Source organism: Engystomops pustulosus, chromosome 5, assembly GCF_040894005.1.
Source record: "Engystomops pustulosus chromosome 5, aEngPut4.maternal, whole genome shotgun sequence".
Classification (NCBI taxonomy): Eukaryota; Metazoa; Chordata; class Amphibia; order Anura; family Leptodactylidae; genus Engystomops; species Engystomops pustulosus.
The window spans coordinates 131711287-131738992 of NC_092415.1; the positions used below are offsets into that span (position 1 = coordinate 131711287).

The window sequence follows — 27706 nt, forward strand, 5'->3', positions numbered from 1 at the left end:
ACATGTGGGTGTCCTGTACCACCTAGTGAGGATCTTAAGACTAGTCTCTTGAATTTTACTGGACACCGAGAGCTTGTGTGTTAAGAGGAGGGATTTCTCCCATTGCTCCTTAGTAAAAGTCTTGCCCAATTCTTCCTCTAAGGCCCTCATGTAAGGCAGTGTTAGGTCCTACCCCTCACACCCAAAAAGCACTCTGTAGATGAGAGACACCCCATGGGGTGTTATTGTGCCCGCAGAGCATATAGACTCAAACGCAGTAAGTGTAATTGGTAAAGTTTTCCCTGGGGTCAGTGACTGTATAAAGCTCAGCACTTGTAAATAGTGTAGCCAGGCGCCTGGATAGGTTCTCGTGTCTCCCAAAATGTTGTTTAACGATCGTGTCCCCACTCCAGATATAACCTCTCCTAGCTTTTTGTGATGACCATTGTTTAATAAAAGGGGGAATTTTTGAGTTTTGCAGGGACTCTGGGGTAGCTTAAGATCGGAGTGAGGGGACCAGGGACATTGATAAGTTTAGACCTTGTGGCAAATTTACCCCATACTTTTAGGACATGAGCCATTAAAGGAGAAATATTGTAAGAGTCCCAGTTGTTCTTCGCAGGAAGCCAAAACAGGTCAGGGAGATGACCCAAGGTGAGCATGGAACATTCGAAGTCTACCCACAGTTTCCCGGAGTTGTGGGATGTCACATCCAAAACCAATTTACTTATGGTCGCCTTGTGGTAGCGGGAGAAATCTGGAAGTCCTGCCCTACCATTTTCTTTGTGTCTCGTTAAGATACTATATTTTATCCGAGGGGAGAAGTCACGCCATATAAACTTAGTGGCTATTTTACGTAGAGAAAGAGGCACTTAGATCCATAGGTACAGTTTGGAAAATGTAAAGAATCTTGGGGAGGGAATCCATTTAAAGCGTTTTCATTCTACCAAACCAGGATAGGGTAAGGGGGCTCCATGACTTGAGATTGGTTTCTATAGACAGGAGTAAAAGAGCATAGTTCAGAGCATAAATTTGGTTCGGATCTGATGGTATATGAACCCCCAGGTATTTGATGTTGCCCTTGGCCCACATGAAGGGAAGGGAAGAGGTCAGGGAGGAAACTAAAGATCCCGGAAGGGTGATGTTCAAGATCTCAGATTTTTTAACGTTCACCTTAAAGTTACTAACTTTGCTGTATGCCTCAAACTCTTGCATGATATTAGGGAGGCTGACCACTGGGTCGGAAACATAGATAAGTCGTCCGCAAACAGCGAGAGTTTGTAGGATTTCCCTTTAACGTCTATGCCCTGGACGGATGGGTTGTCACGCAATGCACACACAAGGGATTCCATCACCAAGATGTATAAAAAGGGGGATAGTGGGCAACCCTTGTGCCATTGCGTACAGGGAAGGGAGGGGAAACAGAACCATTTACCCTAACACTAGCCGATGGGTTTTTATACAGAGCCATGATTCTGTTCCGCATTCTCACCCCCAGACCCAGCCTCCAGGGACCCCTAATGAACTCTATCAAATGCTTTTTTAGCGTCTACCATGAGGAGACATGAGGGTATCCTTGAACACCTAGCCCACGAGGCTAGGGTAAGAGTTTTTAGGGTGTTGTCCCTAGCCTCATGACCTGGCACGAAACCCACTTGTTCTGGGTGGACTAAATCTGGGATTAAAGGTGAGAGGCGCGTTGCCATAATTTTGGAGTAAATTTTAAGGTCGATGTTAATCAATGATATGGGTCTATAATTGCTGCAGTGTTTGGGGTCCTTGCCCGGTTTAAGGATTACTGATATGTGGGCCCTTAGGGATTGGGGTGTAAAATGTCAATCTAAATCTATGGAGTTAAAAAGTTCCATAAAAGGTGTGGCCAGGGCTTCACCAAAAACTCTTTAGAATCTAGGCGTAAAGCCATCGGGCCCAGGGTTTTTGCCAAGTCGAGCACCATGTGCCATAAATACCCCTTGGATAGATCCCTTAAGGGTTTCCCACATAGTCGGCATAGGGGGGGGGGCGGTCATGAGGATGTAAATTCAGGGATTACCCTGCGAACTTCCGGTTCACATAGGGAATTGTTGAGGAGGTTATCGTTCAGTCTCCAGGAGAATTCCTTGGAGTGTTTGCCTAAGTATCCCAACCACCTATAAACAGGCGTGTGGCATGACCAGAGAGTGGAGTCAGTGGAGCTCCTAGGGCCCCGTTCCAGGAGTTCATGGGACACAGAGATAATCCAGGCGGCCATAGCCATTATATGCATACGAGTGGTGGCTGTAGTCCCTGACCCCGGGGTGAAGCATCTGCCATAAATCAATCAACTTAAGACTTAGTAAGGCACGTCTCAATCTACGAATGGCTGGGTAAGATAAGGAGGACCTACCTGTGGATGAATCCAAAGAAGGTTCAAGAGGGACGTTGAAGTCACCTCCCAGGATCAAGGCAGAGCCCTCTGAGAAGGCAGCCAGGTTCTTAACGACCCCCAAGCCGAAGGCAACTTGTCCCTGGTTAGGGAAAGAGACATTAGCAAGCGTGAAAACCTTTCCTAAATAATCAATCTTAAGAAATTAAAAACAGCCTTCTGGGTTGAGTTCAGTGGCCAGTATGGTAGGTTGGAAAGACTTGTGGAAAGCTATAGAAACTCCACAAACCACCTGTGTGGGGTGAGGGCAGTGGTGCCATGTTGGATAAAATGTACTGTGACACTTACAGGTATACTGGTAAGAAGTGTGCCTCTTGAAACCTAGCCACTAACACCCTACGTTTGTGTAAGCGGTATAATATTTGGCTACGTTTCTTGGGTTTGTTGAGACCCCTGGTGTTGTTGGTGCAGAATGTTAATATTGCCATGGCTTAGGCAGAGGAGCAGCTAGAGTGGTTAGAAGGAAAGTAACAGGGGGGGGGACATTTATACAATATTATGCACCCTGAGACCTGAGGGAGCTCGGTAAACCTAAATGGAGGCATAGTAGGCCAAAACAAGAGACCAATGGGCGGCAAGTCTCCCGGGAAACCTTGCGTACAAAATATTAATCCTCTAAGAGGAAAAGTAAGCTGAGTGCTATTAAACTATTAATAATACAGCTGGAATTCCGTGCAACTGAGCTCACCAGTGAGGGGCAAAGTTGGGGGGGGGATGAACAGGATAAAGGTAAAACCATAGAGAAGTGATATAAATTCTAATACAGATTAATCAAAACACTGTGACAAGGTCCAATCACTAGACATGTGTGCAAACCACTTCAGGTTCCGGCAGATGGGCTAGTAGGCTTGCCTGAGCCCCTTCTATGCCCTTCCCGCCATTTCTCTCCGGGAGGAAGCACCAGAGCTGAATTAATTAATGGCCAATCGAGTAAAGCAACCTGTGGGAGTTCGAATGTCCCCAAGAAATTTGGAAGGTCTCAGAGGGATCTATATACAGCCGCATCTACATGGGATTTCCCTGGATTTCAGCTCTGCTAGTAAAGGACGTAGGGCTCTCCGCAATTGTAGGGTTCTTCTTGCTAGGTCTGGAAGTATGATGACTTTGGAGCCAAAGAATGTAATATCTTTAAGCTCCCTTGCATGGCGAGGGACCTCCCCCTTTTCCTTGAAGAAATGGATGCGGCAAAGGATGTCTCTAGGGCGCTCCATAGATGCAGGTTTAGGGCCTAGAGTGCAGTGGATGCAATCTAATTCAATAGGAGAGGCAGAAGGTTGCTTAAAGGGAACCTACCACTACGAATCTACCTATAAAGGTAGATCGGGTGGTAGGTGGATGTATGGGACGTGAGGATAGCCCTTTTTAGAGCTAATCCTCACGTCCCCGCTAGCGTAGCATAAACTTTATTGCCCTAATATGTACATTTTATTAAGCGGCTACTGGGGCATGGAGTAGCCGAACACGAGGCTACACGGCGCGGCTACTCCACGCCCCAGTAGCCGCTTTCCCCCGCCTACCCTGTGATCTTCGGCGCGCAGCTCCTGGCAGCTGCGCGCCCTCGTCCGAGAAGCCGGAGTTCTGCGCATGCGCAGGCCCGAGGATCTTATACTATTACCCCATATGGTTTAATGTGTGGATACCACTGTAAACAGAGCCCACTCACATGCTGCTATGTGCTCCCTCTGGCAGAATTAACTCTTCGTTTAGCTTCATATTTCTTGAATTTTACAAAAAAGGATTTTAAAATTATGCAAATGTGCCTGAGGGGCTTCATAGGTTTTAATGGAAGCTGGGGCCACTCAGGCGAATTTGCTAATTTTTAAAGAATTTTATTCTTTTTTTTAAAAGTATTTATTTTTTGCAATTTTTGAAGTTTTATACAATTAAAATAAACAAAACCGAAGAACAAGATTGTCTATTACATATTTCCTTCCCCCCATTACAGGATTATTATACAACAGCCATGGTAACAGTCAGGTTCTTGCTGCGTTCCAAAACTAACTGAGGGATATTACACAGTAAATGACAGCAGGATACTGTAGCCAGACATCTTGATATAACACAAATAACTATTGACACATAGACAATCAGTCACACACACACACACACACACACATACCAGCACGCTCAGTCTCATCATGGAGAGGAGTATATATCACATGTGATTATAAGGCTGTATGGGGAGTCGCGCACCATCTGGACCAGATGCGATCAAACTTCTGGGGACACTTCCTGTTGGCATACAGGGATCGGTTGTGGGGAATGACGCTGTTAATGAGTAATATCCATCTTTTTAATGGAGGGGGCTCCTGGTCCTTCCAGGTCATCACCATCACTTTTCGGGCGTAGTATAAGACAAACCTAAAGAAAATTTTGTCATAATGGCCATTGACAACTTCATTTATGATGCCGAGGAGACACACAGAGGGAGACAGTAAGCGTGGGAAATCAAAGTGTAAATTTAGGAACTCCAGCACTTCGGACCAGAAGACATGAACCCTAGGGCAGGACCAGACACAATGCAGGAAGGATCCGACTTCAGCCTGACAGCGAAAGCAAAGGTCATTGGGCATTGCTCCCATACGGAATAGTCTAGCAGGGGTGAAATATACCCGATGGAGGAATTTAGATTGGATCAGGAAGTCCCTTGCGCTCACTACAGATGTGAAGTAGGACAGTTCGACCTCCCTCCAGTCATCATCTGACAGGTCAGGGATATCCTGTCTCCAGCGTTCACGGGCTCTATCAAACGGTCTGGACTTTTGCTCTTGTAGGAGAGCATAGCACTGAGTGAGCGGCTTAGGGAGGTCCGGGGTACTCATCAGAGTCTCTAGTTTGGAGAATTTCACTGTCAGGCTGAAGGAGCCGAATTGGGCTTTGAATGCGTGTCGCAGTTGCGTGTAATGGAAGCTAGCCGTATTGGGTACCGTATGTCTCTCCCTTATCTCGTTAAAGCTGAGTAATTCTGCTTCCGGGGATAAGAGCTGGCCTACAAATTTCACCCCCGCCGCCCCCCACATTGTCCAGCCTGGGAGGGAGAGGAAGTGAGAAAGCCACGGATTGAGCCACAATGGAGTCCTGGGCGAGAGAGGGGGAGAGCTGCCCGGTTCTACCAGGGATTGCGCCCTACGCCAACACACTGCTACCGTACGTAGGGGAAGTGGGGTATCAGATGGGGACTTGTATCTGTACAGCAGGTTTGTAAGGGCCTCGTAGGAACCCACCAGGGCACCAGCCAGTGCAGTAGCTGCATTACCCATGTCTATATCTATCCACCACTGGGCATATACTAGCTGGGAAGCCAGGTAATAAAGATACAGATCCGGGGCAGCCAGTCCACCCCTAGACTTGGGAGCTTGAAGCAGCGCTAAACTGAATCGTGGGGCACCACTCTGCCAGTAGAAGGACCTGAGAATGCCGTCTAAGCGTTTAAACAGGCTCTTAGGGAGTAGTATAGGACAGGCATGGAAAAGGTATAGAAATTTTGGGAGAAAAATCATTTTAAATATGTTAATACGCCCGTACAGAGACAGGGGGAGATTGGACCAGGTTTTTAGGCGCGATTCCGTTGCAGCTATGAGGGGTGTGATGTTTAACTCCGTATATGCCTGGACCTTGCGTGATACCTGGATTCCCAGATATTTAAAGGCGGACACCACCTGGACTGGGACGGGGAGGGAGTGTACCCCTACATCAGATAAGGGAAAGAGGACCGATTTGTCCCAGTTAACCCGAAGGCCTGAGAACCCCCCATAACGTTCTATCAGGGACAGAAGGGATTCCAGAGAGGGGCCCACATCCCCAAGGTATACAAGTGTATCATCAGCATAGACAGATACCTTTTCAATAATAGCTCCTCTAGTAATGCCCTTAATGCCCTCAGAGTGGCGGATCGCCACAGCAAGGGGTTCAATGGCGAGTGCGAAGAGGAGGGGAGATAGTGGGCAACCCTGTCTAGTGCCCCTGGCCATAGGGAGAGTAGGTGAGATATTAAGATTAGTCCGTACCCTAGCCTTAGGCTCATTATACAGTAGTTTAACTAATGCTGTAAATCGAGGGCCAAAACCCATTCTAGGCAAGAGGGTCCATAAATATGTCCACTCTACAGAGTCAAACGCCTTACAATTGTCTAAGGATAATATAAACCCAGGGTCCGAAGACTTCTCTGCCTCTTCTATGTTCAGGTGTAGTCTTTGTATATTTATGTCAGTTCCCCTCCCAGGCATAAAACCTGTCTGGTCCGGGTGAACCAAGGATAATATTACTTTGTTAAGCCTTGTTGCCAGAATTTTTGCTAGTATTTTAACATCTGAGTTTAGGAGGGAAATTGGGCGGTACGAGTCAGGAAGCAGAGGGTCCTTGCCAGGCTTAGGAAGAACTACAATAAGGGCCTCTCGCATGGAGTCAGGGAGGGAACCGCTGCCAAACGCATCGGAGTACAGGCTAAGAAGATGAGGGACCAGAGTCTCACAGTTATCCCTATACCACTCACCACCCAGTCCGTCAAGTCCAGGTGTCTTACCGGGGGGCAACGATTGGATGGCCAGTTCCACCTCCTCCGCCGAGAGCGGGGCATCGAGCTCCGATGACTGTGCCGGTGTGAGTCTCCAAAGTGGAAGACCATCTAGGAATCTGGAGATCTCGACGGAAGAGGCGGACAATCTGGAGCTGTAAAGAGATGAATAGAATTCATAAAATACCATATTAATGGCCCGGGGTTCTGTGATCAATGCTCCGTTACCATTGATAATAGAGGGAACGGAAGCACAGGGGCGTTCAGCCCGCGAGAGATACGCAAGTAGCTTCCCATTTTTATCTTCGAATTCAAAGATAGACGCCTCCCTAGCTAGCAGGCGCTTGCTGGTGCGCTCCTTCACTACAGCTAGATGGTTCCTCTGCGCCTGAGCCCAAGTCTTTTTATTCCCCGGAGTAGGTTTCTCTAGGTACTCCTTTTCTGCGGTCACCAGTGCAACCGTCAGCCTTTCCTCCTGCGCATTTAAAGACTTTCTATGGCCAGCTACGCCTGACATGAATGCTCCCCGCACTGAGGACTTGTACGAGTCCCAGACTAGAAGAGGATCAGGATGGGTTGAATGTACGTCCCAGAACTCGCTGTGCGCTGCCCTAACAGTACTCTGGACCGCTGGGGATAGGAGCCAGGCCGGGTGCAGGCGCCATAAGCGGGAGTCGCTGGGAGGGCCTATAAGGAGACTGATGAGCAAGTGGTCTGATGCACTGCGTGGGCAATAGGATACCTGATCAACGTGCTGCATCATATCAGGGGAGACAAAGGCCAGATCAATCCGAGAGAAGCTCTTGTGCACAGAGGAATAGAATGAATATTCTCTCTCTTGAGGGTGTTTACTACGCCAAACATCGGCGAGGTCTAGAGAAGTGAGCCACTCATTCAGACGGACCGAGCCTGTGTCCAGACCACTTGTACGATCCAGGGAGGGATTAGGGACAGCATTGAAGTCACCAATGCAGAGTATCGGACTTGGAGGCACAGCAGCCAGCTTACTGGATATTATGTGCAATACAGCTGGATCAAAGGGAGGGGGGACATAGATAGACGCTATAGTAAAGTTAAAGCCCCACAAGGCGCAATGTACGACCACAAAACGGCCAAAGTGATCCGGTGCTACCTGTATGACCTCTATGGGAAGCGCTTTGGATATGAGTATGGATACTCCCCTGGCGTAGACAGAGTAGGAGGAATGATAACCTCTAGCCACCCAGGCCCGCTTCAGAGACAGGACTTTCTGACCCGTAAGGTGTGTCTCTTGGATACATACAATGTGAGGGGCCTGACGCTTAATGACATCTAACATCAGAGCCCTCTTGAATTTGGAGTTAAGTCCCCTCACATTCCAACTCATTACCTTAAATGAAGACATATTAGCGGAAGGGAAAAGGGTGTGGGGAAGGAGACGTGAGCAACCAAGCATTCATCCTTTCATACCACAGAGACATAGACAGACAGACAACAGTGAGCATAACAAATATAACAGAACTGTACTAACAATCCCAAGAATACAAACCCCCTGTCTAGCACCCTAACAGCAGTAGTGTAGACCTAGACCCACTAACAGTCAAATAGTAGAACAGTGGTCCCTAACTCAAGACAAACCTGCACCATTTGTCCCGGGACCTTCAACCCTTAATATATAGATGATCAGGAGGTTATTAGGCAGCCATATTTTGCGAGAACCACAGAGGAGATAGGGGAGGGGGGGGGGGGGAAGAGAGGGAGACGCAGGGAGGTAGTGGTAACAGGGAGGGGGGGGGGGAGAAGGAGGAAAGGAGGGAGAGAATGGAGTGCCATATGTGGCGCACTGGTCAAGATGACCAAAAAGAGAACGCAATCAGTCACAAGGTACATTTTGTGAGGCACGTAATATGTGAACAAATATTAGAAAACTGTAATAATGATCTGAGACCCCTAGATATCTATTCAAGACTAAGTCCAGCACTGTCATTGCATATCAGATAAAAGGATATGTGAGTCCAGTCACTCAGGAGGTGCGGGCCTTCCAGCAGGAGCCCGAGGGGCTGCATCAGCCCAGTGAAGTGCTTCGGTTGGGCAAGTGAAGAATCGAGTCTTCTGACCGTCCACAATTCGGAGCTTGGACGGGTACATCATGGAGTATTTATACCCCTTGTCACGGAGACGGGCACGGACCTTGGAGAATTGTGCTCGTTGTTTCCTGACGGATGCAGAGAAATCAGGGTAGAAGGACACTCTGCTGTTGGCATAGAGAATTTCTCCCTTGGTACGGACCGCCCTGAGGATAGAGTCCCTGTCCCTAAAGTGCAGCAGCCGGGCCAGGAAGGGTCTTGGATTGCCCCCTGGAGGGCCAGGGCGGGATGGCACTCGATGGGCCCTCTCCACTGTGAAGAACGGAGAGAAGGTATCTGCAGGCAGCATATTTTTGAGCCAATTTTCAAAAAAGGATACAGGGTCAGACCCTTCCACTTTTTCGGGAAGGCCAACCACTCTGACGTTGTTCCGTCGCAGGCGGTTTTCGAGGTCGTCAGCTCTGTCGATGGATGCAGACATTTGGCGCTGAAGCTCTCTGATCTGTGTCGGCATAGGCCTCTGGACGTCCTCCACCTCAGATATTCTGCGCTCAGTTTCGGTGATTCGCTCTTTGGCTTTGTGGACATCATGCCTTAATAGAACAGCTCATCCACCTTGGTGACCAGTTTGGATTGGCACCCATTAATGGCCGCCAGCACCTCTGCAAATTTGCGATCCAACTCCGTGGCCGCGTCAGACGGATCCACACCCTCTTCATAGCTTACAAGCTGCGGCGGGCTCTGGGAGCCTTCAAAGAGGGAGGGAGAGGAGTTTGGGGACCCCTGAGGAGAGCAAGGCTGTGTGCGTGAGAATCTCCCCAACTTTTTAGCAGCATTCGACTGTATCTGTGCAAGAACGGCTTGGGATGTGGAGCAATCCTGCGCGTCCAGGGGTTCCAGGGACTGGAATGGAGGATCTTCATGGACGGATTCATCATCCGATGGAGGCGCAGACACCCCGGACGCTGCTTTGAGCAATTTAGCCGTCTTCCTCCGATTACCCATGGCGTCTGGGCAGGGGGGGCCAGTGATAAACAATCGAGGAGCCTAGCGTCCAGTAATTAGCAGAGATACAGTCCAAACCCACGTGGAGTATTGCAGCAGTACTGCAAGGGTTAATATAAAACAGAACCCAGGAACAGGGGATCACTGGGAGTATGGAGGACTCAGTGCTGGGCTGCACAACTTGGGGTCCCCAGGGCAGAGGTGGGCAGCAGCAGGGGAATTACTTTCCTACCTGGTCCTGGCTCAGTCCAGCAGTGTCAGGGTTAACCCTGCGCGCCTAGGCCTCAGGCAGCGCAGGGGAGTCCCACAAGATGGCGCCTCCAGCAGGATGCAGTGCTGGCTGGAGCGCTGTCACGGTGCCTCCGGTGGTGGAAGCGGTGTTTCGGGCTGCAGGGGAGGAGGATGATTTCCCTGGTGATCAGAGCAGCGCTGTGCACCTGCCGCGGTACCTGGCGGCTAGGATCGGGCCGCCGCGCTGGTCACGTGGCCGGCTGCAGGGGAATGCCGGGGAGCGGTGCGGAGTCCACAGCTGCCTCAAGATCGGTGCCGGTGGACAGCGGCAGTTGTGTGGGGCACAGCGGAGCAGGAGGGAGCGGGCACAGGTGAGGGATGGCTGCCTATACGGGGAGATGGAGTGTCGGGTCCCGGGAGCTCCGCGGCGCACGTCCACTCAGTCCGGCATCTGGCCACGCCCCCCCAAAGAATTTTATTCTTAAAAACATGGGCATAAGAAACTTAAAGATGAGCGGATCCTGGTGGATGTAGTCCTTTATGTGAAATAAAACATCACAATTTCAAACACAGAATTAAATAGTCGATTTTATATCTACTGTAAGAACAAATATATACCTGCGCTGGCTAAAAAAGAAGGGCTTCTCTACTGATCTGTTACATTGTGGATTAATTTTTGGAGTATAGTGTTGTATAACGTGAAAACGGCTCTCAAGAAGTGGATTGTCTTATGCATCGATTTACCTACGGGAGTCTGCTACAAGAATCGGACTCATCTAACAGCAGTGAAATCACTCCCCGCAAAAGGAAGGCGCTACTTATACAGGTTAGTGCATTGACAACATCAGCGTACAGGTCATTGTATAAGTAACATCGGCAGTCTTACCCCTGTATTGATAAACACGAGTTTTCTTTTTTAGCCAGCGCAGGCATATATCTTTGTTTTTATAGTAGTGGTTTGTATAAGCAGTGGAGATGCACACTGCCTTTACCAGCGAAGGCACCGCTTTTTAAATAAACGAAAGCAATCTACCTAACCTATTTGCAGTTTGCGCTATGTGTTATACATATAATTCAATTTTATATCTAGCTAAGATAGTATTTATTTGTGTTTTATTGAACTTACCAGATATAGCCTCAATTGGGATCCATTTTGGAAATAATTTAAGATCTAAAATTGGTGTCAGAACTCCTTCAATATTTCCAAACATTGAAGACAAACCAAGGCTAAATAACATTATAAAAAACAGAACAGCCCACACCTGGGATCCGGGCATTTGAATGATTGCCTCAGTGAAAACAATAAATGCCAGTCCAGTGCCAGATGCACTCTGTAAAAAGAAAATAATTTATAGAGAAAATATTAATCTATATGCTCACAGACATTGTTACATTGATATACCATAGCGCTATGCACTCATCTAAAACTTTTCTAAAATTTCCAGTGACCTCATCCCTGCAAATCCAAAGGTGACTATACCCTCCATGTTTTTCTGGATCTCTCTGCAGCATTTGATACTGTGAGTGTAGGCTACCAGCTCCTCCTCAGAATCAGGTCTGGCATTCGGGGGCGGCAAACTGGGCATTTACCCAGGGCCCCCTGTCCTAAAGGGCCGCCCTGCAAGTGGACTTTGTGGGCAGAGGATGTATCTTTTAATACCCCTTGAATGCTGAGTGAAGATGCTTATAATCTATCTACTGTATATATATATATATATATATATATATATATATATATATATATATATTCTTTTATTTATCTGTATAGTTATCAATCTCCTATAATTTGTCTCTATTTCCTCTATTTGTCTCTATAACTGTCTATCTATTTAGCTTTTTGTCTATTTATCTATACATCTTCTATCTACCTATCTGTCTCCTATCTATCCATCGATCAATCAATCTTCTATCTCTATTCTACTGCATCTATATTTATCTCATATCTATCTAGCTACCTACAGTATATATAATCTACTTTATATTTATTCATATATATAATGTTTCATACTTAGCTTCTATCATCCATCTACATATCAGCTGTCTATCTCCTATAAAATTCCTATACAGTCCCATACAGATACATACAGATTGTCTTGCCGTACTACTGTTTGTAAACTACAACGTGTTATTTTTGATCTTACTGAATGTGACTGTTCAGTTTTATTTTGGAACCCCACTTTTAGATTTCAACGAAGAGAGTAGAAAATTCAGCACACTTGACCACACTGGAGATGTATACATGCTTTCTTCATGTACCTTCGTGTACCTACTGTTACCTGGACTTTGTGCTCTGATGAGGAAAGGGTGAGCTGGCTTATACCAAAGAATTGTCTTTTTTGGTTTACCGCTACAAGTCACTTTTAGTTTACCCAGGGCCCCATTTTGTCTAAAACCGGCCCTGCTCAGGATGCTTTACTCCATATGTCTGAAGAACACTGCACTCTCTTGGTTTACTTTCTATCTTTATAACTGCACTTCAGGGTTTCTTTTTCTGCATCTCTCTTCTTTTTTCGTTCTACATTGCCCCCATTGGACACACCAACAGCAGATTTGGCTTTTAGTATCATCTTTACACTTATGATACCAAACTAAATATTTATGCATATAATATTACACCAAGATTACTGCAGAACACTAGTGATTGTCTCTCTGCTTTCTCTAACTTAAAACTTCTTGGCCCAGTTTTATTATACCCTCTTTGACAGTATTCTGGAGGAGAGGGCACACACCTCCACCACGTCTTAGCCTATTCTACCCTGCATGCCACTTTGGATGGGGAGCAGGGAGGGGGCATGAAGAAAACTGGTGGAGAGTATAGTTACAATCTTAGCCAATTCAGACCTTGGTCCGACTTTGGCAGATTCCCAGAACCCTTCAACACTATTTCTTACAGTGGAAACATCTAAAACCCTAATTGGGGATAGTGGACCCACTGTGCCACCGCAGATAATGATGTAAGCTGACACCTGGGAGACTAGGCGAGGTAGAGAGACATGAGGCAGAATCGTGGTAGGCAGGAGGTCGAGAAAAGCTCCACAAGATCAATGTCAGTGCCAGAGCAGAAGGTCAGGGCAGGCAGAGGAGAAGCAAAATCGGGAACAGAACCAGGGTTACAACAGGAAATCAGTCTAAAGGCAGAAGGTATGGGATACAGCTATCTCAATGGCATGGAAGCACAGCGGGGTATCAGGGAAGAGGTTGGCTAGTTATAGATATTATAAGTGATGCGCTGGCCCTTTAAATCTCAGATGGCCGACGCGCACGTGCCCTAGGAGGCAGGGTGCGCTGGAGCGACGAGACCGTGGATGGAACGTGACGAGGTAAGTGTGAACCTGCTGCTGTCGTGCGGGGGCACAGGGGGCATCTCAACTACCGTTATTCTCTCCTAATTGGTCATCCATTAAATTCTCCCCTCTACAATCTATATTTAGCACAGAAGCCAATCCAGAGGCTACACAATGTCTCCAATCTGTCCCAGTCACTATACGGTTTCCTTGACTCATTCCTAATACAGTTTTAACTAACCCCTTTCGTCCACAAAGCTCTGCACAGTGCTGCACCTCCCAACCTCTCCTCCCTCATCTCGTTCTATCAAATAACCTACGCTCTTCGATGTGCCAGTGATATAAGATCATTATTTTCTCTAATTCAAACCTCCCACCCACATCTCCAGATCTTCTCTCGAGCTGCACTAACTCTCTGGAATGCCCTACCCCATACTATCAGACTAGTACTAAACTACCGAAGCTTCAAAAGTGCTCTTGAAATCCATCTCTTCAGCAAGCCTATCACATTCCCTCGCTACATGTAACTCCAATTCTCTTTTCACTGACCAACTCTGCAGACTCCTCCCATCTATGTTATTATGCAAGAAGTAGATACCAATATACAGGCTACTTTGCAGTCCTATTCACCTTGGTCCCTGTATATAAGTAGGTGCATGATCACTGATTCATGCAACACCATTATTTATTTATTTTGTAATATCTATTGCTGAAACATTAAAGAATGAATGGACCGTTGTACCAGCACTTATACAGTACTTTCTTTGTTGCCCCTTCCTCCTCATAGATTATAAGCTCTTGTGAGCAAAGTCCTTACTACTTTTGTTCAATATAACTGTTATCCATCTGTATGTCTTATTTTGTTAGTACAGGTACCCCATGATTTTTAAAGTTCTGCAGAATATGATGGTGCAGTAAAAAAAAATATTTATTGTTAACTATTTATTAAGGCCTTCACATTATTGTATAATGGATACATAAAATCTCCACCTTGTGATGAAAACATAATATTGTGGCTATAGATATCTATTTGGTAAGCATTTAATTACATACAGAGGCTTCATACTTTGTTAAACAGATAGGAAAAACAAATAGGAAAAAAAGTGTGTGCCATGATTTATCAGATGCTGTCATAGAGCTGTTCTGTGCCACTACTACTATCAGTGGTGTAACTATGAGTGGGCCCCATAGCAAACTTTTGCCCCCCTTCCTTCCAAACACAGTCTCCTGCCCATTTTAAACATATAAAATGGTTTGTTTTAATTGGTCCGACTTAACGCTGGAATGCTCCCTAATTTGTGTCACATAGAGGCTTGCGTAGCTGCACCACAAAAAGGTCACATGCAACATTATAGTGGCACAGGCTCTTCTTCAATACCTGTGCAAGACGTTAGTAAATGTGCCCCTATGTTCTAACATGCTAGTATCTAAACATACTTTATATAGCTATTCCATTCATAAAATTGCATTTAGAGCCCCTAAACCTTGTAATATATTTCAGACTTTTGAAGCTAGCATACCATTTGAGATGGTGTGGAATTGTTATGTTAACTGGCTGTGTTTTGTGACTGTAAAATGACCGGAGACGCATGATTAAAAACCACCCCTTTATGTATTCTGTGATCTGCGCTGCCACAGTGACCCGTAAGTGCTGCAATGCAGCATGGAACAGTAGCTAATATTAGGGAATTACAAGGTTATCCTTGTATGGGTGTGTGTGTGTATATATATGTATATGTATGTATGTCCCATTAAGCAGTGTTCCCCAACCACCAGTCTGCGACCCAAGACAGGGTTGTGAAACAACTGATTCCGAGCCATGACCGACCTTTGGAAAAAAACTGAAAAAATATTAAATATTCACCTTTCCTGTTCCCCTGCAGCAGTCTTCTCTTCCTTTACTTAATTGTCATGTTAATGCACTGCTCTACTGATGGTGAGCACCATGATGCCATCACATCTTGTCTACCGACAATAGAATTTTACAGAGTTTGTCTGGGAAAGGCGATATTGGAAGCAGAAGGAGGAAGGCATGCTGCAGGAAAGGGAACATGGGTGGGGGCATGTTGCAGGAAAAGGGACAACAATATAAGTGGGGGGTGCTTCTTCAGGATAGGGGACAATATAAACTAGATACACAGGGAATTATGATGGGGCATGCAAACATACGTTTTTGGCTGTGAAACTGACACCAGACCGCATCCCTCCCCCCAACGGTCCTTGGAGAAAAGTTATGTTTACAACTGGTCCCTGCACAAAAAAAGGTTGGGGACCACTGCGCTAAAGGAATCTATACCGTTACGTTAATAATCACCAAATTTTGCACAGCCACTCTCTGTGACTCAGGGAGCGTCATAGACTCTGTTTTGAGACCGAATTTTCAAGCTGTGCTTTCCAAAATCCATGTATTAACCACCATATACAGTAGCCATTGTCTGCTGCTGCGGCAGTTGGAGGCTGAGTCGTGATTGATTGCTTTTCTGCCACAGGTCATTAATATGAGTTCTGAGCTTTGATTGGTTACTATAGGCAATGAGTATAAGACACTTATGTGAGAGGTATGATGATGGTGAGATTTATCAGGGTGACAGTTAGTGAATGAGTGACAGACAGTCACCCGAATGCAGAGTGTCAGACAGTCACCCGAATGCAGAGTGTCAGACAGTCACCCGAATGCAGAGTGTCAGACAGTCACCCGAATGCAGAGTGTCAGACAGTCACCCGAATGCAGAGTGTCAGACAGTCACCCGAATGCAGAGTGTGAGACAGTCACTCGAATGCAGAGTGTCAGACAGTCACTCGAATGCAGAGTGTCAGACAGTCACCCGAATGCAGAGTGTCAGACAGTCACCCGAATGCAGAGTGTCAGACAGTCACCCGAATGCAGAGTGTCAGACAGTCACCCGAATGCAGAGTGTCAGACAGTCACCCGAATGCAGAGTGTCAGACAGTCACCCGAATGCAGAGTGTCAGAGAGTCACCCGAATGCAGAGTGTCAGAGAGTCACCCGAATGCAGAGTGTCAGAGAGTCACTCGAATGCAGAGTGTCAGACAGTCACTCGAATGCAGAGTGTCAGACAGTCACTCGAATGCAGAGTGTCAGACAGTCACTCGAATGCAGAGTGTCAGACAGTCACTCGAATGCAGAGTGTCAGACAGTCACTCGAATGCAGAGTGTCAGACAGTCACTCGAATGCAGAGTGTCAGACAGTCACTCGAATGCAGAGTGTCAGACAGTCACTCGAATGCAGAGTGTCAGACAGTCACCCGAATGCAGTGTCAGACAGTCACCCGAATGCAGAGTGTCAGACAGTCATCCGAATGCAGAGTGTCAGACAGTCACCCGAATGCAGAGTGTCAGAGTCACTCGAATGCAGAGTGTCAGAGAGTCACCCGAATGCAGAGTGTCAGAGAGTCACCCGAATGCAGTGTCAGAGAGTCACCCGAATGCAGAGTGTCAGAGAGTCACCCGAATGCAGAGTGTCAGAGAGTCACCCGAATGCAGAGTGTCAGAGAGTCACCCGAATGCAGAGTGTCAGAGAGTCACCCGAATGCAGAGTGTCAGAGAGCCACCCGAATGCAGAGTGTCAGAGAGTCACCCGAATGCAGAGTGTCAGAGAGTCACCCGAATGCAGTGTGTCAGAGAGTCACCCGAATGCAGAGTGTCAGAGAGTCACCCGAATGCAGAGTGTCAGAGAATCAACCGAATGCAGAGTGTCAGAGAGTCACTCGAATGCAGAGTGTCAGAGAGTCACTCGAATGCAGAGTGTCAGAGAGTCACTCGAATGCAGAGTGTCAGAGAGTCACTCGAATGCAGAGTGTCAGAGAGTCACTCGAATGCAGAGTGTCAGAGAGTCACCCGAATGCAGAGTGTCACAGAGTCACTCGAATGCAGAGTGTCACAGAGTCACCCGAATGCAGAGTGTCACAGAGTCACCCGAATGCAGAGTGTGAGACAGTCACCCGAATGCAGTGTGTCAGAGAGTCACCCGAATGCAGAGTGTCAGAGAGTCACCCGAATGCAGAGTGTCAGAGAGTCAACCGAATGCAGAGTGTCAGAGAGTCACTCGAATGCATAGTGTCAGAGAGTCACTCGAATGCAGAGTGTCAGAGAGTCACTCGAATGCAGAGTGTCAGAGAGTCACTCGAATGCAGAGTGTCACAGAGTCACTCGAATGCAGAGTGTCACAGAGTCACCCGAATGCAGAGTGTGAGACAGTCACCCGAATGCAGTGTGTCAGAGAGTCACCCGAATGCAGAGTGTCAGAGAGTCACCCGAATGCAGAGTGTCAGAGAGTCACTCGAATGCAGAGTGTCAGAGAGTCACTCGAATGCAGAGTGTCAGAGAGTCACTCGAATGCAGAGTGTCAGAGAGTCACTCGAATGCAGAGTGTCAGAGAGTCACCCGAATGCAGAGTGTCACAGAGTCACTCGAATGCAGAGTGTCACAGAGTCACCCGAATGCAGAGTGTCACAGAGTCACCCGAATGCAGAGTGTCACAGAGTCACCCGAATGCAGAGTGTCAGAGAGAGGGACAGAGCCGGTCAAAAAAGTTTATAAAAATGGGACAGTCAGTTACAGAGAGGGCCGGAGCCAGAGATAGATACATTTAAAATATTTTTGTTAACCCAGTGTATTTTGTTATAGCTAAGAGCAGTTATTTACTATCCCAGGCAACGCCGGGAGCAACAGCTAATGATTTACAATGTCACTAATACAGGCGGTCCCCTACTTAGGTACACCTGACTTACAGACAACCACTAGTTACAAACGGACATCTTGAAGTTGGGAATTTACTGTACTTTGTCACAGATAAAAAAAAAAATTCACTGAGGTTACAATTATAAAATATACAGTTCCGACTTACATAAAAATTCAAGTTAAGAACAAACCTAAAGAACTCGGGAATTGCCTGTAGTTAGTTTTGTATTTTATAAAAAAAATTTACCTGATCAAGGAATTCTTTCATGTTGCATTCTTTCATTTTTAAGTACACAATTCTTTCTGGGTAGGTTGAGTTAAGAAATTCAAACGATTCTCTGTAGTTGTCTCTTGTAATATTTAGTTCACTTAAGTCAAATTCATTCATCAATGAAATAATATTCCTGAAACAATTAACTAGTTAGTGTTCAAGTATTATGTATGCTCAAGAGTGTGTGTGTGTATAAACACCCATTCTTACCTGTCCAAACATTGCCAGTAGCCAGTTTTTGCTTTGAATCCTAATATACAGAATATTGGAATGGAAGCAAAAAGTGATGATAAACTATTGATGATGGCTATAGTCACAGCATCCTTTTCACAATCATTTCTAAAGAACATAGGAAAAAAATTAATGTTTCATTTAATTTTCAGATCTTAATCAGAATCTAGCAATAAAAACATTTGACTTTCTTTTGCTGCAAAATAGAATAATGCATTAAAAAACATAGCTACTTACTAATTCCAAAACATATGCGTTATTATTAGAGATGAGCGAACACACTCGTCCGAGCTTGATGCTCATTCGAACATTAGCGTACTAGTAACTGCTCGTTGCTCGGACGAATACTTCGCCAGCTCGAGAAAATGGCATCTCCCGTCGTTTTGATTTTTGGTGGCCAGAAACAGAGCCAATCACAAGCCAGGAGACTCTGCACTCCACCCACTTACCCTTACACGTCAATAGCAGTGGTTGGCTGGCCTGATCAGGTGACCCTGGAATAGACTAGCCCCTGCCCGCGCTGCTCGGATCATTCTCTGTCTGGATGCCGTTAGGGAGAGAGTTGCTGCTGCTGCAGGGATAGCGTTATATTTTATTTATTTTTTTTGTTTGCTTCTGGCTGGGCTTGCTGGCACTAGTAGTGCAGCTAGTACCATATTGTGACGAATTTGCAGGGAGTCTTGCGAACGTTCTGTATAGCTCTTAGTGACACACATATCCATCTCAAACACCTAAGTGGGACAATTTATTAGGGGTTTGATTGAATTAGGCACAGTCTGACAATTTTTATTTTTTTTTCAAAACTTAAAGTGACTTAAAATCCAGTTGTTGTGTACTGTCAGTGTAGGTTATAAACTAGGCATACAAGAACCCAACCAGCTTTCTTAGGCCTACAATAGCGTTATATATATATATTTTGTTGATTTGCTTGTGGCTGGCCTTGCTGGCACTAGTAGTGCGGCTAGTACCATATTGTGACGAATTTGCAGGGAGTCTTGCGAACGTTCTGTATAGCTCTTAGTGACACACATCCATCTCAAACACCTAAGTGGGACAATTTATTAGGGGTTTGATTGAATTAGGCAGTCTGCTTTTTCTTTTTTTTCAAAACTAAAAGTCATCAGGCACAGCACAAAATCCTGTTGTGTGCTGTCAGTGTAGGTTAGAAACTAGCCATAGCAATAGGATAGCATCGTTTTCTTAAAAAAACAAAAACACAAAAAAAAATTTACAGTTTACACTTTAATTTTGAAAATGTTGAACCCGAGGGCTATGGGTAGAGGACGAGGGCGTGGGCGTCCCACTACTGCAGGGGTCAGAGGCCGTGGTCCTGGGCGGGGTGAGACACCACCTGCTGATGAGGGAGCAGGGGAACGCCGCAGAGCTACACTCCCTAGGATCATGTCTCAAGTTACTGGGACCCGTGGTAGAGCACTGTTGAGGCCAGAACAGTGCGAACAGGTGATGTCGTGAATTGCGGACAATGCTTCTAGCCATTTGTCCACCAGTCAGTCTTCCACGCAGTCCACCCATGTCACCGAAATCAGCACTCCTCCACCTCAGCCTCCTTCCCCCCAGTCTGCCCCCTCCCAGGAAAATTTGGCATTTGAATCGGCATATTCTGAGGAACTGTTTTCTGGACCCTTCCCAGAGTCACAAACCACTTGTCTGGTTGCTGCTGAGCTATTTTCCGATGCCCAGATTTTCCACCGGTCGCAGTCTGTGGGTGATGATGACATTGTTGACGTAGTGGAAGTAGTGTGTAAAGAGATGTCGGACGATGAGGAGACACGGTTGTCAGACAGTGGTGAAGTTGTTGTCAGGGCAGGAAGTCTGAGGTGACAGACCCAAGCTGGGTTGATAGGCCGGGTGAACACAGTGCTTCTGAGATGGAGGCGAGTCCTCGACGAGAACAGGTTGGAAGAGGCAGTGGTGGGGCCAGACGGAGAGGCAGGGCCAGAGCTGGTGCATCAGTGCCAAATGATTCACGTAGTGAAGCTCCCGTGGCGAGGGCTAGATTTTTGGAAGTCTGGAGGCTCTTTAAAGAAACACCGGATGACGGACGGACTGTGGTGTGCAACCTGTGCCACACCAGGATCAGCAGGGGTTCCACCACTACCAGCTTAACCACCAACAGTATGCTCAGGCATATGAATGATAAACACCCCACTCAATGGAACCAAGGCCGTTCACCTCCTGCCGGGCACACCACTGCTCCTTCCCCTGTGTCACCTGCTGCCTCTGCTAGTCAGCCCCCTGCCCAGGACTCCAGCCCAAACACCTCCCGTGCGAAAACCACACCTTCGCCTCCACGATCCTCCACAGCATTCACCAATGTCTCCATGTGCAGCGTTCAGCTCTCCATACCCCAGACGCTGGAGCGCAAGAGGAAGTACAGTGCAACCCCCCCACTCGCCCAAGCCCTCAACATCCACAACTCCAAACTGCTTAGCCTGGAGATGCTGCCCTATAGGCTGGTAGAGACCGAGGCCTTTCGCAACCTCATGGCGGCGGCCGCCCCTCGGTATTCGGTCCCCAGCCGCCACGACTTTTCCCGATGTGCCGTCCCAGACCTGCACAGTTCGTGTCAGACAAAATCATCCGTGCCCTGACCAACGCCGTTTCTGACAAGGTTCACCTGACCACGGACACGTGGACGAGTGCTGCCGGACAGGGCCACTATATATCGCTGACGGCACATTGGGTTAACTTGGTGGAGGCTGGGACCGAGTCTTACCCTGGGGCTGGTCATATACTGCCGACGCCGAGGATTGCGGGGCTTACCTCAGTCCAGGTCTCTCAGGCCTACTATGCCTCCTCCTCCTCCCACCCGTCCTCCACCTCCTCCTCCAAATTACCATCCGTGGGCATGGCGCCATCAGTCGGCACAGCAGCAGTGCCGTCACTAAGCGACAGCAGGCGGTGCTCAAACTGCTGAGCCTAGGCTATAAAAGGCACACCGCCCAAGAGCTATTACAGGGCATCACGGCGCAGACTGATCTATGGCTGGCATCGCTGAACCTGAAGCCAGGCATGGTTGTGTGTGACAACGGCCGTAACCTGGTGGCGGCTCTGCAACTCGGCAGACTGACACATGTGCCATGCCTGGCCCATGTGTTAAATCTCATAGTTCATCGGTTCCTCAAGACATACCCCAATCTGTCTGATTTGCCCACGAAGGTGCGCGCCATCTGTGCGCATTTCAGGAAGTCCAGCACAGATGCTGCCACTCTCCGGGCAGCGCAGCGCCGCCTCCAACTGCCCGCTCACCGACTGTTGTGCGACGTGCCCACGAGGTGGAATTCAACATTAACCATGTTATCCAGAGTTTACCAGCAGCGCAGAGCGATTGTAGACTGCAAGATGTCAACTTCCACCAGAACTGGTAGTCAGGTCAGTCAGCTTCCTCAAGTCTACAATGAGGAGTGGACGTGGATGTCTGATATCTGTCAGGTGCTGAGTAACTTTGAGGAGTCAACACAGATGGTCAGTGGTGATGCCGCCATCATCAGCCTCACCATCCCGCTGCTTGGCCTGTTGAAAAACTCTCTGGCCAGCATGAAGTCAGAAGCTTTGCGCTCGTCACAAGAGACAGGGGAAGAAGATTCCCTTGTTGATAGCCAAAGCACCCTTAGGTCTGTTTCTCAGCGCATATCGGAGGAGGTGGAGGAGGATGAGGAGAAAGAGGAGGAGAATGTTGGCAAGACAGAAGAGGGGAGCATTGCTCAGTCCTTTACTGTTCAGCGTGTATGGGCAGAAGAAGAGGAGTTGGAGGAGGAGGAAATGGGCAGTCAGGCCAGTGAGTGAGTAAATTCTTGCGCGTTGGGACTCTGGCGCATATGGCAGATTTCATGCTAGGCTGCCTATCCCATGACCCTCGCGTTCAAAGAATTTATTCCAGCACCGATTACTGGGTATTCACTCTCCTGGACCCACGGTACAAGCAAAATCTTTCCACTCTCATCCCTGGAGAGGAAAGGAGTGTGAGAATGCATGAATGCCAGCAGGCCCTGGTGCACAAGCTGACAGCACTAGCGGCAGAGGGCGTACTTCTGCGGGACAAGTAGTGAGGGAGAGTAGGCGAGCAAGCAGCTTGTCCAACACTGGCAGGGGTACGCTTTACAAGGCCTTTGCCAGTTTTATGTCACCCCAGTAGACACTGTAACCTGTCCCCAGTCTTGGCAGAGTAGGGCTGATCTTTACAGAAAGATGTTGAGGGAGTACGTAGCTGACCATACCATCATCCTAAATGATCACACAGCTCCCTACAACTACTGGGTTTCAAAGCTGGACATGTGGCACGAACTGGCGCTGTACGCCTTGGAGGTTCTTGCCTGCCCTGCCCCTAGCGTGTTGTCTGAGCGGGTTTTCAGTGCACCAATAAGCGTACACGCCTGTCGACTGACAGCGCTGACAGGCTGACGCTTATCAAGATGAATAAAGCCTGGATTTCTCAGGATTTCCATTCTCCACCAGGTGAAAGAAGCTCAACCTGAATAATGTATGCACTCCTCCTCCTCATTTTCCTCCTTCTCCTCCTCTTTGTACACTAAAGCAGAGGAAACTGGCTATTTTTTGCCAGGGCCAACTGGCTCTAGCTATAGTACTCTATGTATTTAATTTTTGTGGAGGGCCACCTACCCGGTCCTCTGTTTTAAACAATTTTTGGGAGTGCCACATACAGGCACTCGATCTATTTAGTTTTTCTGGAGGACCACCTACCTGCTCCTCTGGTTTGAAAACTTTTTTTGGACTGCCACATACAGGCACTATTCAAATTTAATTGTCTCCATAGCCTCCACACGTCGTCTTTATAGCTGTCTCCACACGTTGTCTCCATTGCTACCTCCACACATCATCTCCATAGCTGCCTCCCAAAGTCGTCCATATAGCTGCCTCCATACATTTTTGGGTTTTTTTCATGGATTCCACATCAAACTTGTTAACTTTGTCGCCACCCTGCTGTGTTATCCAAAAAATATACTGGCAAACTTTTATCATTTACCGATATTATTTCAGCGCTTCTTGCGCATCTGTTTACATTCCCCTCACCCGCCATAACCCAAACTTATAAGAACACTACTACACTTGATCTTATACAAAAGGTTCTTAGAAGTGCTGTTTGGGACAGAGGCTTGGACAGGCGAAAGCTCGCCTGGCAGCGGACCACCAGCTCCATCCCAAGATCCAACTAACATAGTTTTAACTGCAGCACCTTTAATCTACTACTACTTTACTGCCTCCATACATCGTCCCCTTATCAAACGAGCTGTGTCAGGTAGAATTTTCGGGTGTTTCACCAGATACATAATGGAACTCGGCGCATCTGTCGCCGCCATGCTGGAGACCTGAAGTTGCAATCATAGCAGCGCAATATGGATGCCCCTTACTGTCGCTCTTAATCATGGAACCATTTCCGAAAAAACTATTAAAAATAGAACCGCTATGCTATTCCATTATTCCTAGATGAAATATTAAAACGACGCCGCCTGCTTTGAAAATTATAATTTTTTCAAAGTAAACGCTTCTGGCCCCCAGGCCCATTTTGGGTGGGGATGAGCCAAGAGACAGGGGCTTGGACAGGCGAAAGCTCGCCTGGCAGCGGACCGCCAGCTCCATCCCAAGATTAGGCAGCCTCAGAGGTATCCATGCATACTGCCCCTGCCGTTTCCTGTCCATTTCGCCTCCACGATCCTCCACAGCGTCCACCAATGTCTCCATGCGCAACTGGAGCGCGAGAGGATATACAGCATATCATCCCTTATCAAACGAGCTGTGTCAGGCAGAATTTTCTGGTGTTTCACCAGATACATAATGGAACTCGGCGCATCTGTCGCCACATTCCTGGAGACCTGAAGTTTCAATCATAGAAGCAATATGGATGCCCCATACTGTCGCTCTTAATCATGGAAGTCGTCTCCATGGCTGCCTCCACATGTTGTCCCCTTATCAAACGAGCTATGTCAGGCTCATTTTTCGGGTGTTTCACCAGATACGTTATGGAACTTGGTCACTATGTCGCCACCATGCTGTGTTATCGACTAAATCTACCGTCAACCTTTTGTTCACATAGGAAATCATTTCAGAGCTTCTTGCTCACCTCTTTTGGTTCCTCTCTACCACCCATTGGTTTGAAGCCTGAGTCCATTAAGGGTATGTCGCCATGACACTCTCTAGCCTGCCGCTGCCTCTGCATGCCGTCTTCTATAGTGTCAGGGTCAATTATTGGATGTTTTAGATGCTATCTAGCCTCATTCGGTCACTCTGTCATTGTCATGCTGTTGCCCATAATTTTGGCATAATGGTGCGATTAAGCAGCCTCAGAGGCATCCATGCATGCTGCCCCTGCTGTTTCCTGTCCATTTCCGTGGTGTTTCCATCATTTTCTGAGGTTTCCAGGTGTTTGGCCAAGCTTCCCTGTGCAGACCCTTGGTCCCCTTGAAAAATGCTCGAGTCTCCCATTGACTTCAATGGGGTTCGTTATTCGAGACGAGCACTCGAGCATCGGGAAAAGTTCATCTCGAATTACGAGCACCCGAGCATTTTAGTGCTCGCTCATCTCTAGTTATTATCAATAATAATGAATTACCCAAATACAGTGCCTTGCAAAAGTATTCAGCCCTCTTGATCTTTTCTACCTTTTCCACATTTCAACACAATCAACAAGTGGGACACAGTTTTGAAGGAGAATGAAATTTATAGGACATTTCAAACTTTTGTAAAAAAAAATAATAAACTGAAAAGTGGGGCATCCAATAATATTTGGCCCCCTTAACGTCAAAGCCACTTTTCCCCTTTTAACACGGCCCATTTTTTCAAATCTGCCCTGTGTCACTATAAATGGTTATAACTTTGAAACACTTTAACATATCCAAGTGATTTTGAAATTGTTTTCTCGTGACACTTTGTACTTCATGTTAGTTGAAAAATTTTGGTGGTATGTTTTGCATTTATTTATGAGAAAATCAGATATTTGGTGAAAATTTGGAAAAATTCTCGATTTTCGAACTTCGTACTTTTTCCACATATAGTCATAACCGCAAAAAAACCTTAATAACTAACAGTCACCAAATGTCTTATTTTTGTAGGATGTTATGGGGTTTTGAACGTTAGGTGCGATTTTTCACATTTTCATTAAAAAAACGCAAAATCTTGCTATTGAGGGACCTGCTCAGGTTTCAATTCACTTTGAGTGGCCTAAATAAAAATAAAACCCCATAAATTACCCCATTATAGAAACTACACCCCTCAACGTACGTAAAACAACTTTTATGTTGTTTGTTAACCCTTTAATTGTTTTACAGGGGTTGAAACAAAATCGGATGCAATTTTGAAAGTAAAATTTTTTTTGGCTAAATGAATGTGTTTTTCAAAAAATGTACAATTTCTCAGTGGATAAAATACCAAAACACTCCACAAAATTTGATACCCAATTTCTCCCGTGTATAACACTACTGCATATGTGGAGGTAACCTGCTCTATAGGCAAACGCCAGGGCATAGAAGGGAAGCTGCGCCATTCAGAGCAGATTATGCATTGTCATTTTTTATTGGCTATACAATCTTTATTTTTTTGGCAATTTGGATATATAAGGGCTTATTTTTTGCGACATGAAATGCACTTTACAAATATTTCATTTTAGCGGGTCATTAGCTTATTGATAAGATTTTATTAACTCTTGAATGTATGGGTGAAAAGAAAATTGTCAATTTTGGTTTCCTTTCTTTTTGTACTTTTTGGGGGTCATATACCGTACACTAAAAATATTATATTATCTTTATTCTATAGATCACTATGAAATTGTTTCTGTATCGCCATCTTTTCGGAGACTTAACTTTAGTATTTTTTTGGTTGACAGAACTATTTTAGGGCTTATTTTTACGTATTGAGTTATCTTTTTTAGTGGTACCATTTTGGCGCACATAACTTTTTTGATCACATTTTAGAACATTTTTGTGAAGAGATTTTATGAAAAATGTACATTTTTGGTGAGTTTTTTGTGTTTTGTTTTTACGGCATTCACCGAGCGGGTCCAATAATGTTTATTGTTATTGTACGGATTGTTACAAACACGGCGATACCAAATATGTGGGGTTTTTTGGCAATTTTGTGGGGTTTTTTACTTTAATTCATGTATATAGGGAATGTTTGTGTTTAGGGATCATTAACTTTATTTAATTAATTCTTTTTATTAAAATGTGTTTTTATTTAATGATTTTAACTTTTTAAATTTTCTTTTCTTGTTCAAGGTTGGCTTGAACAAGCGCTTTGATTTTGGTTTCATCTGACCAGTGCACCTTCTTCCACATATTTGGTGCTTCTCCCAGGTGACTTGTGGCAAACTTAAAACAAGACTCTTTATTGATATCTTTGAGACATGGCTTTCTTCCTGCCACTCTTTCATAAAGGCCAGATTAGTGCAGTGTATGACTGATTGTTATCCTATGGACAGACTCTCCAACCTCAGCTGTAGATCTCTGCAGTTTATCCAGAGTGATCGTGGGCCTCTTGGCTGTATCACTGATCAGTCTACTCCTTGTTTGAGATGAATATTTAGAGGGACGGCCGGGTCTTGGTAGGTTTTCAGTTGTCTGAGACTCCTTCTGTTTGTGAAATCTTTTTGTATCCAAATCCAGTTTTAAACCTCCTCAACAGTATCACAGACCTGCCTGTTGTGTTCCTTCATCTTCATGATGCTCTCTGCGCTTTAAATAGAACCCTGAGACTATCACATATGTATAGGGAGACTTGATTACACACAGGTTGATTACATTTATCATCAGTCACTTAGGACAATATTACCGGTAGATCATTCAGAGATCCTCACTGAACTTCTGGTGGTAATTGAAAGTATAGGGGTTGAATAATATTGCACGCCCAACTCTTCAGTTTCTATTTTACAAAAGTCTAAAATATCCCAAAAATTTTGTTCCACTTCACTATTTTGTCCCACATGTGTTGATTCTTCACCAAAAAATTACAATTTTATATCTTCATGT

The 27706-nt window shown here is 46.1% G+C and overlaps 1 protein-coding gene across 1 annotated transcript in view; it reads right to left on the reverse strand.

The window, feature by feature from the left end:
• The window catches only part of SLC6A18 (solute carrier family 6 member 18), a 212753-nt gene that overhangs the window by 35865 nt on the left and 149182 nt on the right, over window positions 1-27706 (reverse strand). Inside the window, exons 7-9 of the mRNA XM_072154773.1 lie at window positions 18687-18815; window positions 18453-18609; window positions 11346-11550 (exon numbers count right to left, since the gene is read on the reverse strand). Of these exons, the coding sequence (XP_072010874.1) occupies window positions 11346-11550; window positions 18453-18609; window positions 18687-18815 (491 nt within the window). The remainder of the gene's footprint in view (window positions 1-11345; window positions 11551-18452; window positions 18610-18686; window positions 18816-27706) is intronic.